Raw genomic sequence first — 14,586 nt, 5'->3', positions numbered from 1 at the left:
CCTTAGTCTTACCTAAATTATTATTATATAATATAAATATATAATAAGTATCTTAGTTATATAAAAATCTTAAAAATCCTTAATTCTTATTAGTATAATTTAATTAATTAATTCTTAACTAACTAATATATCATAGTCTAATTATAAGGCTAGAAAGCTTCTTACTCTTTAGGCCCTTTAAAATAACCTAAGGTTAAGTCTTTAATGCGCTATAAGTATATATAGTCTCTTAGAAGACCCTTAGCTATTAGCAAAAAGGTATTAAATCTTAATATAATATTATTTAGAAATTATATTAGTTATTAAATCTAGAGAAATAAATCCTTAAGTATTTTATTTATAAGCTAGATTTATAAGGATTTTCCCCTTAGCTTTATAATATTAAAGAAATAACTAATTAATTACTTATTAATTATAATATATTACTTATTAATATATATTAAGCTTTAAATTTTATTAAATAATATTAAGAGCTTAAGATAAAATTTTTTTAAAAATATAATTATTAAAGAGCTAAATATAAAGATTTAATTATTATTTATAATTAATTTTAGCTTATAATAAATCTAATTATAAAATATAATATCTAATTAAATAATATTTAGAAATTTAATAAGAGTAATTTCCTTATAGATATAATTATAAGTAAAATAATTATTATAAGCTTAGAAAGGTATTTAAAACTAAAATTAATATAATTTAGAAATTAATAAAAAATTATAATTATTTAAGGAATTAATATAAAAAACTAAGTAATTTAATTATTTATTAATAATATAAGCTAATATTATTTTATTCATTAATATTAAGAAAATAACCTCTTAAGTAATTAAATACTTATAATAAATTAAAATAATTAAATTAATAATAAAATTAATTTTAATTAACTTAAATATTTTAATAAATATATAATTACTTAATTAATTAATTTTTTAAATATTTTATAATTTATATTTTAAAAATTAAGTTTTTTTTTTTATTTTTTTATATTATATATAAGGTTAATATAATAAAGAGAAATATTAAAAAGGTTTTTAAAAAAATTAATTTTATTTCTTTTAATTTAAAAATTATAATTTTAAAGCTTAATATATAGCTATAGATTTTAATACTTATTAAAGAGGGAGCTAAGCCCTTAACCTCTTAGGTCTTAAAGACCTTAAGGATTATACTTAAGGCTAAATCTTAATCTAAGTATCTTAGAAAATAAATTAAAAGGTATTAAAATAGCTCCTTAGAGTTAATCCTTAAAGCCCTAAGGTCTCTTAAGAAGAAAATAAAGGTAATTATATATTAAATTATTTTATTAATTATTAAGAATAATAACTTTTAAGAAATAAATAAGATATTTAAGTAATACTAAAAGGTAAAAAGTACTTAATAATAAAAAAAAGGAATTATAATAATAAAAAAAGAAAAATAAGTAATTAATTAAATAAATATTAATATATAAATAATTATTAAATTATTATAAAGTAATAATTAAAAGAGGTTAATATAATTAGGTATATAATATTTAATATAAAGTATAAGTTATAATACTTATAATAATTATAAAGACTTATTATATTATTTAATAAAAAGATTAAAGAAGTCTTAGTATTATTAATTATAATTTAGTTATATAGCTATAGGTATAATATTAGGAAATAAGAGTTATTAATATTATTAGTTTTAAAGGGATTAATTCTTAGAGTTAATATTAAAATATAAACTTAAAAAAAGTTAATATTAGGGCTTAGTATTAGACTTAGAGGTAAATAAAAGTCTATAGGTTTAATTAATTAAATCTATTTATTTAAATAGATAATATATATATCTTAGCTTATATAAATATATAAATAATAATAATTTTAATATTAATTTTAATAACAAGTAATTAATATTATTAAGCTTTTAATATTAGCTTAAATATAAAGGTTTTAAAGGGTTTTTATATATATAATATCTAGCTAAGGCTTAGTTAATTAATTAATAATTTAATAGCTATTTTATATTTTTATATTAAATATTTTTAATAAAGTTTTTTTAATTAAATTAAAAAATATATTAATATATATTAATTATATTATTTTAATTATTTAATTAAAAATCTTTATAAATAATAATTATTATAAGTTATTTAATTTATTATTAATAAATTAATTAATTATAATAAATATTATTAATTATAATTAAAAGGTTAATATTAAAAAAAAGCTATTATATATAAAATCTTTTTTTTTAATCTCTTTAATTAATATAGATATAGGCTTTTTATTATAAATAAAGCTAGCTTTAATATATTATTAAAGCTATTAATAATTATATAAATAAACCTTCTTAATTTAAGCTTATTAAGACCTTTAGCTTTAAGTATAGAGCTTTTATTATTAAAATTACTAAAATATTAATTATAATACTTTACTTTCTATTTTAAGTAATATAAAGTTATATAATAATATTTAATTTATTTTTTAAAAATTATATTAAAAAGTATTTTAATTTTATAATATACTTAAAGATAAATTAAGGTAACCTAGTTAAAGAAATATAATTCTATATATAATTAAGCTATTATACTTATACTTTTTAATATAAGAATTAATATTAAATATATTTTATAAATATTTTTATATTTAATATTTTATTTTAATAAATCTTATATTATTAAATATATAATACTAAATAATAATAATATAAATAACTTAATTTTTATTTTAATTATAAGTAATTAGTATTATTAATAATAATATAATATAAAATAATAACTTAATATATTAAATATATTTTCTTATTAAATACCTTAAGCCTAGAAATAAATTAATATAAGATTATATTAGCTTAATATATATATATAATAAGTATCTTAGTTATATAAATATCTTAAAAATCCCTTAACTCTTATTATTATAATTTAATTAATTAATTCTTAATCGCCTAGTATATTATAGTCTAATTATAAGGCTAGGATACTTCTTACTCTTTAGGCCCTTTAAAATACCCCGAGGTTAAGTCTTCGCCGCGCCATAAGCATATATATAGTCTCTTAGAAGACCCTTAGCCGCTAGTAAAAGGGTATTTAATCTCGACGCGATATTATCTAGAAATTATATTAGCTATTTAATCTAGAGGAATAGATTCTTATTTATTATATTTTTAACTTAGATTTATAAGGATTTCCCTCTTAGCTTTATAATATAAAAGAAATAGCTAATTAATTACTTATTAATTATAATGCGCTACTTATTAATATATATTAGGCTTATAATTTTATTAGGTAATATTAAGAGCTTAAGATATATTTTTTTTAGAAATATAATTACTAAAGAGCTAAATATAAAGATTTAATTATTATTTATAATTAATTTTAGCTTATAATAAATATAATCGCGAAATATAATATTTAATTAAATAATATCTATAATTTTAATAAGATTAACTTCTTTATAAATATAATTATAAATAAAATAATTATTATAAGCTTAAAAAGATATTTAAAGCTAAAATTAATATAACTTAATAATTATAAATAAATTATAATTATTTAAGTAATTAATATAAAAAGCTAAATAATCTAATTATTTATTATTAATATAAATTAATATTACCTTATTAATTAATATTAAAAAAATAACCTCTTAGGTAATTAAATAATTATAATAACTTAAAATAATTAAATTAATAATAAAATTAATTTTAAATAGCTTAAATATTTTAATTAATATATAATTAATTAATTAATTAATTCTTATTATTTCTTAATCCTTAATAACTATAAAAATTAATAATTTATTAAATTTAAGAAATATTATAAAAAAAAAAAATTATTTAGCTTTATATATTATCTTATTCCTCTTATTTATTTTAATCTTTTAATATTAAGTATTTTAAGCTATTAAAAAAGGCCTATAATTAAAAAATAAAATATCTAATTAAATACTTTATTACTTATATTTTAAAGACTAAATTCTTTTTAGCCTTTTATATAATATATAAGGCTATTATAATAAAAAGAAATATTAAAAAGGCTTTTAAAAAAGCTAATCTTATTTCTTTTAACTTAAAAAATATAATTTTAAAGCTTAATATATAGCTATAGATATTAATACTAGTTAAGGAGGTATCTAATTAATTAACCTCTTAGGTATTAAAAACCCTAAAGATTATACTTAAGGCCTAATCTTAGTCTAAATATCTTAAAAGATAAATTAAAAGGTATTAAAATAGCTCCTTAGAATTAATCCTTAAAGCCCTAAGGTCTCTTAAGAAAGGGATAAAGATAATTATATATTAAGTTATCTTATTAACTACTAAGAATAAAAACTTTTAAGAAGTAAATAAGATACTTAGTTAATACTAGAGGGTAAAAAAGATATAATTATAAAAAAAAGGGGTTATAATAATAAAAGAAGAAAAGTAAATAATTAATTAAATAAATATTAATATATAAATAATAGCTAAATTATTATAAAGTAGTAATTAAGAGAGGTTAATATAATTAGGTATTTAGTATTATAATATTTATAATAAGCCTAGCTATAATATAAGGACCTATTAGGTAATAATTAAGATATTTAGGGAAAAATATAATAAGTAGTTTTAATTAATTAAATAATTTATTATATCTTTATTATAATTTTTATAAAGAAGGTTAAGATTTATAAGATATTTACTTAACTAAGATACTTATTATATATATATATTACCTTTTTAATATATTAATCTTACTAAGGTTAAAACTTAAAATTATCTTAGATTACTTAAATTAAATAAGTCTTATAAAACTACTAGAGCTAAAAAAGCTCCTTATAGCCTTATAGCTATTATTAAATCTTTAAAGAATTAATTTAATTTTTTTTAATTATTATTTACTTTAGCTTTAAGCTATTTCTATATCTAATAAATAAGACTTTATTAATTATTAAAAATAACTTTTAAATACTCTTACTAGGTATATTAAGAATAATTACTTTTTATATAATAAAAAAACTTAATATTTCTTATTATTTTATAATAATAAGATATATAATTATAAAAGGTTTTATATTTTATAAAATAGGTTTAGATAAAAAGTTAATAAGTAAGAAGCTTAACTAATAAGTTTATTAATAAATAAAATAAGCTTTTAAATAAAAGTTTAATAAAAAATATATTAATCTAATTTTAAATAATACTTTATAAAGAATTATATAATTATTATTAAATTAATAATTATATTTTTTTATATAAACTTTTTTAATTTTTTTTATATATATAAGTATTTTTTTTAATATATAATAACTTATATATATAAAAACTATTATATATATTTTTTAAAAATATTTTAAAATTTATAAAAAAAATTTAATTAAAAATAATTATTATTAATTATTAATTCCTTAAATATATACCTTAAGTATTAAATTAACTTTATTAATCTTTAATAATAAGCTACTATTAATAGCTTCCTTTATAAATTATACTTATAGCAAACTAATACCTACCTATAATTGCCCCGCACTCTTATCTCTCTCTTATCTCTCGTCTTATCTCACTCTCTTCGCTCCCTTATTCTTCTCTTCTTCCTTCCTCTTATATATTATACCTGCCTTTGCCTTATTACCCCGTAGCTTATGACAAACCATCGGTCACGACGGGGCTGTGAGGAGTGTCGCAGAAGACGGCGGAAGTGTGATGAACTAAAGCCCACATGTGGGCATTGCAATGCCGCAAATCGAAGTTGCAGGTATGAATTGAGGCTGGTTTGGAGCGACCGAAAGGTCCAACACCGCGGGCTTCGTACGTATTGATCTCCACTAGGCCGTGATAATATTCGATTCGGTCTTGAATTTGTAGATTACCATCGCTGACTTCCCATATCAGGCACGACTCACCGCAGACTGGTTCAACCGCCACCTCTCGACTCGGTTGGACAATCTCCAGCCCCGATACCTGACAGTCTTCCAAATGGGGTGGTCCTTCCACGGAGATACAAGAAGCTCCTGGAGTACTTTTCTGGGGGCGTCTTAGCATCTTTGTCGAGCCATCCGTCCATCCATCAAGATCTTTGCCAGGGTCTCATCCCGAAGATGCTATACTCGCCCCATCTTCTTTCTGCAAGCCTTGCCCTCTCTGCTGCCGGCCTTTTATCCAGGGGTTTATCAGAGGTTGAAGGCACCAGTATTTCCTACGTATTAGAGCACTTGCAATCGTCCGGTTTGTCGCTATTGCGGAAAGCTCTGACAGAGCAGCGAAAGGACGAGGTCATAGTAGCAACTTGTCTGATCTGGTGTCTGGCAGACGTCTTTGCTGGGATACAAGGAGTGCCGTCGTGGCGCATTCACCTTCAAGGCATCAAAGCCTTGCTCGATGGTCACCAACCAGATGACCAGCTTGGTACCGGTGATACCGCCATGGAGTCAGCCATGAGGCATCTCTTTCTTCTATATCGCTCTCTTCAAACACTGCCTTACTTACAGACTATTGAGCCTTCCGGTCCTTCCGTGGACTTGGGCCAGACCCTCTTCTTCGACTCCAGCTCAGCCCTAACAAGAAGCCCGAAGATAGATGGATTCTTGGGCTATAGCGAAGAACTTCTCGACCTTTTACAGCATATCAACTCCGCGACTAAAAATAATTCCGGCCATCAATTTAGTCTGAATGCGGAAGCCGATATCCTCCTGGGAAAAATCAACGGTATGATCAATCGAGACGCCAAAGCCCCGCCCGAGGTCTTAATATCATCAACACTTTCGCCTCAATATAGCCGTGACTTTTTGCTCTGTCACCAGATTTTTCAACAAGCCACGCTGATTCAACTATATCGACAACTCTACACGATGCCTTCGGCTTCACAGCCCATACAGTCTGCTGTTCGGGCCATTAATGGAATGATACAAAACATGACACAGGGCCAGCCTTGCAACACTTGGGTCGCAATGGCAATGCCCCTGTTTACCGTTGGCTGCGAGGCCTTCGATGACGACCAGAAGGACTTCATCCTAGATAAGGTTCAGAAGCTAGAGGTTTGCATTGGTTCACTTCACGTCCACACGATCAAACGCGCACTCAAAGACGTTTGGAAAATCAGGACGGATCATCAAGACTTTGAGGGAAATATATGTTCAAGTCAGCTTCTTGGTAAGTGTATTAGTTGAGCACATGCTCTGTCCAAGTTTCGATGCTAATATACATGAATGGCAGAAAAGTTACAGTATAACATAATCTTATTCTAGAGTCTTTTAAGTGTTTATACCTAGGCTCCTCCAGAAGTATCCGAGCCATTCGTTTATGAAGCTGAGACCTGGAATGGTTGGCACCGCATGTAGATTAACTTCACAAGTAAATGGCTTTATTGATAAGTTGAATCCTCCTCTCCTGACCCTAGGTACTCAAGCAAGCACTCTATCTAAGGTGTCCGGGTCGATAAAACCATACTATCCCAATGACTTTTGTGTATCAAAAAACTACTGATCAAATTCAGGAGCCAGGTGTTACTTGCATACCACTCAAGGCAAGGCTCATGAAGTCAATATGGTGATGGTGAAGCATGGGTAAGACGAGACATAATTCAACACAGTCTATACGATAGCTAGGTTATGGACATTCGAGATCTAGGTAGCCCTTTCTCACTCCCATCAATTTCACAGGTCACTCTGCTCCTTCCCCTGGATCATTCTGCTCAGAGGTCCCTTCTTGACCATGATGCTCATAACCTCGTAGAGCACGTCCGCTGCTGCCATGGTAGTGTGCTCTGCGTTTGTGTCGTATGCAGGCTTTTTAATGTCAAGTTAGTCCGACTGACACTGACACGGATGGAAATAATACTCACAGCAACTTCAACGATATCTGCTGCAATGAGATTAAGGCTCTCCAGTCCCCGGAGGATCGTCCTCAGCTCCCTAGTTGACCATCCACCAGTCTCAGGCGTTCCAGTTGCAGGCGCAAAGGCGGGATCCAGCGTGTCGATGTCGATAGAGAGATAGACCGGTCGTTCCGTGCCCACACGCTTGAGAATACGCTCAATGATTCCATCAGTGCCGATGGTGTCGATTTCCCGTGCCTCCACAATCTCAAAGCCGCAGTAGCCGTCGTTGTCATAGTCACTGGGCCCACTAAGGGTGGTCCGGATACCGGCATGGATGTTAGTGTCGTTGGCGAGCAAGCCTTCCATCGCCGCGTGGTAGAAGTAGGTTCCGTGGTTAATGCTGGCGACATCGGATGGAGAACCACCAAACACCTTCGGCTTCCCTGTTGTTTGATGTCAGTGCTGCTCGTGCAATCCAGATGGCGGTGATCTTACAAGTGTCCAGGTGGCTGTCGAAATGGATCACGGAAACGGGGCCATAAGCACGGTTGATAGATCGAAGCAGGGGAAGAGTAATGGTATGGTCTCCTCCAAGGGTGATGACCCGGGGCAAGGTCCTTCCTTTCTTTGCCGGCCCAGACTTGTCTGCATCAGTCACTGGGGGGCGAGAGAGGATGCTATAATGTCCCTCTTCAATTTGCTGAAGAGCAAACGTGTTGTCATACCTATGTGTCTGTTAATACCCCTGCCTGTTGGTAGCTGCAGAAGTCTTACGAAGTAACGGGGATATCGCCACAATCAAGGACTGTTGCCCAGCTGTTGAAAGGATTGGTGGCTAGTGGGACGTTGTAGCCGCCACTAAACCTGAGTTAGGGAGAGTTGTGCATATTGGGAAAGGAATCATACTAGAGGTTCAGGCGTCGAGATCCCTGTCGAATGCCCGAAGGTCCGAATCGGGCGCCAGGGCGGTAAGATGTTCCGGTGTCAAAGGGGGCACCTGCAAGATAATGAGATTTTGTACTCTGTGGCATCCGCTACCGTCACTCACCAATGAATGCAATGTCATATTTGATACTGCTGTGGCTCAAGCATGGCTGATACGGCAAGCGTCCAAAAGTTGTGATACCAGAAAATACAGAATCCGCCTGGACCTAGTTAGCAACTTTCCCGTTGACTCTCTGGTCGTCTGGATACCAACCTGGGTGCCGCCATCTCCAGGCAAAGTACTGTACCACAGAGACTGATGAGGCCCAGAGATGGGCTCCTGTTCATGCCCTGCGTGGGCCATGACCACGGAGGCGTAGCCCAGGGAGAGCAGAGCGTTGATAAACATATTTTGAGGAGGTAAGTTAATGTTTAATAGACTTAATGGCTGAGGATGTTCTGTCCATGAATGGTGAGGCCCCTGACGCAAGTATTTATGTTCTTCATCCACATGGCAAGACCATCTCCGACTGCTCACAGAGCTCGTACGTAACCCAAACCAGCCATGAGCCGTTTCCCACTTCCCCTCATTATCATCGTAGCATCTCCCACAATACTGTTCACGAATCTGTCACTCGATGCCTCCCCAGATGTGGAGGCGCGTAAGTTGCCAGAATGGGTTAGCGCGGGCAATTGATGCAAAACGGTTAGAAGCGAGCGGGGCTTGCAGGTGGATCTTCAAGCGATATCAGTCTCGTTATCTTATCGTGGCTAAGTTGCCCAAATAGGCAATGTAGGAGCACTGAGACTTGAGTTGACCGATAAGACGTTGGCAAAGGGCGCAACTTTCCTTCTATACCTTTCGTTTCGATAAGCGAATCAACGACTTCCGGTTCTGTAGTTGCATGAGCCACCGTTGATCGAAGTATTGCCTCCAAGTTGGTTGGTATCTGGGGAAGGTGTCACAGACTCGGAACAGCCCGCAGCAAGTCGGCTGCACCCTTCGTCCGATCACGATATCGGCACTTCGGCCGTTGACGAAAACTCTTCTGATAAAGATCAAATTTAGATATCGCATTAGTCACAGAGGAAATTTTGAAGAATCAGCCATTGAATGTGCATCTTGATTTGATTGTCTCACCAAGCTCGCTAGTAGTTCAAACTACGTGCATTTCTCTTCATCAGCCCTTCCCAGCTCGAAACACGTTGTACACACAATCAAACATCTTTGAGCATTACGAACCAATTCAACTCTTTTCTCAGATATACCGTTTCACAATGGAGTCGTTTCCAGATGAGACGACTTTCCTAATTCCTCGTCCTACAAGTCCTCCACGAAAACCTCCTACCCTACATGACGATCGATCCAAATGGCTCGCAGAGACCTTGTTCCTCGTCAAAGCCTCTATTCCAATTATCCTTGCCTATATGCTTCAAAACAGTCTACAAACCGTCTCGATCCTCGTCGTCGGTCGCCTTTCACCTGAAGCGTTGGCCACTGCTGCCTTCTCTTACATGTTTGCGATGGCAACGGCCTGGCTCATCGCCCTCGGCGGAACCACCGCTCTCGATACGCTCGCTTCGAGTAGTTATACAAGATCAAAGGACAAGGGAAGCCTAGGCATCCTGCTCCAGAGGGGACTCTTTGTCTTGACAGCCTTCTACGCAGTAGTTGCTGTCATTTGGTGCTTCTCTGGAAGCCTGTTCCGCGCACTCGGCCAAAAAGAGTTCATCTGTGTCCAAAGCCCCAAGTTTCTTCAACTCTTGATCCCTGGAGGGCTTGGGTATGTCTGGTTCGAGGCGATGAAAAAGTTCTTGCAGGCGCAAGGGATATATCGCCCAGGCACCTATGCTCTCCTCGTCACTTCTCCCCTCAATGCACTGCTCAACTATCTCTTCATCTACCCTCTTGGCTTTGGCCTATATGGTGCACCTCTGGCAACAGGCATATCCTACTGGCTCTCCTTCTTTATTTTGGTTGCTTACACAGCTTTTGTTAAAGGAAGCGAGTGCTGGAGTGGGTTTGACCCTGGCCGAGCACTCACAAACCTCAGACCCTTTGCCAAACTTGCCTTCCTAGGTGTTATCCATGTTGGCACAGAGTGGTGGGCTTTTGAGATTGTGGCTCTGGCTGCAGGCCGCCTTGGCACCATTCCTCTCGCTGCGCAGTCGGTTGTCATGACCGCAGACCAGATCATCAACACCATTCCATTTGGACTGGGAGTAGCAGAGTCAACTCGTCTCGGCAACTTGCTGGGGCTTGGAGATGCTGTGCACGCCCGACGCTCAGCACACGCTGCAGCTATACTGTCCATGATCTTTGGTGCCTTGGTTCTCACTGCTCTCATGGCATGCAGAAATAGCATTGGCCGCCTATTCAATGACAACGAGCGCGTCATTGACCTCGTCGCTCATATCATGCCCTACGTAGCATTATTTCAGATCGCGGACGGCTTGAACGGAAGTTGTGGCGGAGCTCTCAGAGGCATGGGGCGACAATGGGTTGGGGCCCTCGTCAACTGCATCAGCTACTACGGCGGTGCGTTGCCAGCAGGAATCTATCTTGCTTTCCATGGATGGGGACTCTCTGGTTTGTGGATTGGGCAATGCGTAGCACTATTTCTCGTCGGTATTCTAGAGTGGATGATCATTGGTGTAAGCAACTGGGATGCCGAGGTTCAGAAGGCATCAGATAGGTTAGAAGGTGATGATATGGCGGACGATTCTACTGATGAAGGCGTGTAAGTCACAGCGTAGAATACCAACTAAACTTTACGTTGAATTCTACACAGTTTTTTTTTTTTTTTCCTGGCATCTCGCCTCCCAGTTGTTATCTAAGTGATGGAAGGAGATGCCTCCTTTCGCATCTTGAATTTGCGCTATTTTCCTAAAGGTTGCCTCTAAAACTGGGTTTTCTCCTTTCTTCGCAAGAACAAGTTATGGATGGCTGGTTGTGGCCAGACATCATCGTCAATGCAACCATTCCCACGTTGAGATAAGCTGGGGGCGCAAAGTAGTTTGTGATAGATAATGCGGACAGGGGCCATCGCTGAGCCCTCGTGGGATGAACTACCCGGCCAATCCGGTGGTAGAGATAAGAACAGTGGCAAGGACAGTATTGGCTACCCCCAGACCATGGCTCTAGCCGCAATCGGTCAGGGCACCCTTCGGCTGATGAGAGGCCATGTAGACTCCCTGAACAAGCGTTATCTTTCAGCCTTCTTAAACATGGAACAATACCATTCCCTTACTCTGAAATATGTATATATAACCTTACCTCTAATCGTGCTATGATGGCTGGAACTGGTCAAGCAGTTCTCAGTCTCAGATTTGAAGCAATTCCTCTTGTATGATTAGCCTTCGTGGCGCTTGCTTTTCTCAGCCAGTCTCCTATACTGGAATAGCACCAATTCATTCCATCTCTTACAAGCCAACGGCATCATGGGGTTTGATGTTGGAAACGAAAAGGTTGGAGATGGTGTGCTTGAGAAAGGAGTGATCAAAGACGACGATGCCGCCACCATTGCTGAGCACCGTATTACCGTCAATGCGTCGGGTCACACTGATCAGCTCACTCGTCAATATGGGCTTGTTGGCCTCACAGGCATTGCTGTTACGGTCAACAATGCATGGGTGGTTCTTGGGTCATCGATCTCTGTGTCACTACGTATGTTTTCTTCCCTTGGATTTCAAAACGTCATTAAGCAAACACAACTAACAAATCTGGGCGCACTAGTAAACGGTGGGCCTTCGGGTGTACTCTATGGTCTTATAGTAGCGGTGTTTTACTACACATTCATCGGTCTAAGTCTGGCAGAGGTACGTTTAACCTGGGGGTTGCGGGAACATGCTAACGTTGACGGTTTGGTAGCTCGCATCTTCCTTTCCAACCTCAGCTGGTGTGTATCATTGGGCGACACTCGCAGCCGGACCGAAATGGGGACGAATTACTGGCTTTTTCGCTGGATGGATCAACTTCTACGGCTGGATGTTTGGCCTGGCATCACTCGTCCAGGTTGCAGCCAACGCCGGCGTGGCACTTTATGCTACACTTGCATCCAACTATACCTCTGCTGCATGGCACGTGTATGTTGCTTACATGCTTGTGCTATGGGTCAGTACCTTGACCGTCATCTTCGCAAACCGTCTGGTTCCCTATACCCAAAAGATCGGTCTCTTCTTGGTCATTGTCGGCGGCCTGGTTACCATCATTGTTGTTGCAGCGATGCCAGCCCGACACGCTTCAAATCGCTTTGTTTGGAACTCTTTTCACCAGAACAACCTGACAGGTTGGGATGATGGCATCGCTTTCATGATTGGCGTCCTCAACGGGGCCTTCACCATTGGTACACCAGATGCCATCACACACATGGCCGAGGAAGTCACCAATCCAAAGAGGGATCTTCCCAGAGCAATCTTTCTCCAGATTGCCATTGGTGGGCTGTATGCCTTTGCCTTTGCGATCGTACTCGGTTACGCAATCTCCGACCTTTCCGTCTTGCAGAGCGGGTTCAACACATTCCCCCTAGCCGGGATCTACCATCAGGCCACTGGAAGTCCCGCTGCCACGTTTGCCCTCTTGTTCATCATCCTCATGTCGTCTCTATGCTGTGTAATTGGGACTGTCTTGACCAATTCTCGGACCTATTGGGCCTTGGCTCGAGACAACGCCGTACCATTCTCAAAGTACTTTGGCAGAGTCAATGAGAGCTTAAGCGCTCCGGTCCAGGCAACTCTGTTTGTCGCCGTGATTGCTTCTGGAATCGGCGCCATTCCACTGGGTAGTCCAGTAGGCTTCAACAACCTCACAGGATCCTTCATCATCATCAGCACTGTTTCTTATGCCATCCCCATTGCTTCAAATCTGTTCAGCCGCCGTAAGCGATTTAATCCAGGACCATTCCATCTCAAAGGACTGGGCTATGTGGTTAATGGGCTTGCTGTCCTCTTTATCACACTGTTCGATGTGTTCTTTTGCTTCCGTCAGTATCCCTTTCCTTGAGACATGTCAGTTGCTAACAATTTCATAGCTGCTGCTCTGCCATTTGATGCTACAACGATGAACTACAATTCTGTGATCCTTTGCGGTGTAATGTTTATCACATCGCTTTGGTGGTTTACTTATGCTACCACGCATTACGAGGGCCCCTCGTTTCATCATGCGGCTGGTTTTGACGAAGAGAAGGACTCAAGTTTGTGAATAGTTTGTAAAAGTATAACAACAACTAATACTTATCTTGTTGATATCCCAGTCCTTTTGCCCAAGGAGGCAGCACACGAAACCGTGAATGTCCTTTGATGTGTTGCCCTTGTCAGAGCCCCTCACCCCGAGCTCAGACTCTAGTCTAGCAACATTTACATTCGCTAGCTACTCTTAGAATTCATCCTGAACTCATACCTGACTTAGACTCGGTTCCCTTTCAGCACTTTGTTGCTTCCAAGACGAGTTATTCCACCCCTTAGGCGGGGCTTGACTCAATTGCTACCTTTTCCGAAGCTGACTTGCGCTGAGACACGGCATATCGCTTCAAATGCCACGAGTTTCTTGGCATGTAACTTGGGCATGGCTTTTAATGGGGATGTGTGAGTCACATGTCTAACATGACCATGTCTGAGCTCTTCCTTGCAATGATGCTTCCACCCTAGAGTAGCCAGCATGGTCAAGTCGGATTGATCCCACCGCCCACCAGACTTGTACACGGCAAATTACCATCAACAGACTTTCCTTCTTGTATGAGTACACGAGATCAAGTTCTAACGAGTAAAGTGAGTCAGGCCCAAACTACAACGTCGCTGGTAGGGTCAGTGCACGTGGAAATGGTACGAGAGCTTGAGCCAACTCAACATGTGAAAAAGAGTGCATATGAAATACCAGTCGAGATTCTATGGTCATC

At 35.9% G+C, this 14,586-nt stretch overlaps 4 protein-coding genes across 4 annotated transcripts; 3 read left to right on the top strand and 1 right to left on the bottom strand.

Moving 5' to 3' along the window:
- Window positions 1–5,594: 5,594 nt before the first annotated feature.
- NCS57_00713100 (Zn(2)-C6 fungal-type domain-containing protein) lies at window positions 5,595–7,196 on the top strand (the record flags this gene model as incomplete). The annotated part of the gene is made up of 3 exons (XM_053056993.1): window positions 5,595–5,760; window positions 5,845–7,101; window positions 7,165–7,196. 3 exons carry the CDS (start codon window positions 5,595–5,597, stop codon window positions 7,194–7,196), a joined length of 1,455 nt encoding a protein of 484 aa, XP_052913188.1.
- Window positions 7,197–7,604: 408 nt separating this feature from the next.
- Window positions 7,605–9,101, bottom strand: NCS57_00713000 (putative agmatinase 1; the record flags this gene model as incomplete). Its single annotated transcript, XM_053056992.1, has 7 exons — window positions 7,605–7,736; window positions 7,793–8,211; window positions 8,264–8,493; window positions 8,543–8,626; window positions 8,675–8,765; window positions 8,817–8,913; window positions 8,967–9,101. The coding sequence occupies 7 exons, from the start codon at window positions 9,099–9,101 to the stop codon at window positions 7,605–7,607; spliced, it is 1,188 nt and encodes a 395-aa protein (XP_052913187.1).
- Window positions 9,102–9,970: 869 nt separating this feature from the next.
- NCS57_00712900 (uncharacterized protein) lies at window positions 9,971–11,437 on the top strand (the record flags this gene model as incomplete). Its single annotated transcript, XM_053056991.1, has 1 exon — window positions 9,971–11,437. One exon carries the CDS (start codon window positions 9,971–9,973, stop codon window positions 11,435–11,437), a length of 1,467 nt encoding a protein of 488 aa, XP_052913186.1.
- A 696-nt stretch (window positions 11,438–12,133) lies between these two features.
- Window positions 12,134–13,892, top strand: NCS57_00712800 (uncharacterized protein; the record flags this gene model as incomplete). Its single annotated transcript, XM_053056990.1, has 4 exons — window positions 12,134–12,359; window positions 12,429–12,511; window positions 12,564–13,674; window positions 13,723–13,892. 4 exons carry the CDS (start codon window positions 12,134–12,136, stop codon window positions 13,890–13,892), a joined length of 1,590 nt encoding a protein of 529 aa, XP_052913185.1.
- Between the last annotated feature and the right edge of the window lie 694 nt (window positions 13,893–14,586).

This window comes from Fusarium keratoplasticum, chromosome 5 (assembly GCF_025433545.1).
Source record: "Fusarium keratoplasticum isolate Fu6.1 chromosome 5, whole genome shotgun sequence".
In the NCBI taxonomy this organism is placed as follows: Eukaryota; Fungi; Ascomycota; class Sordariomycetes; order Hypocreales; family Nectriaceae; genus Fusarium; species Fusarium keratoplasticum.
The sequence above is the reverse complement of the archived record's forward strand: the minus strand, read 5'-3'. Positions and strand labels throughout refer to the sequence as shown.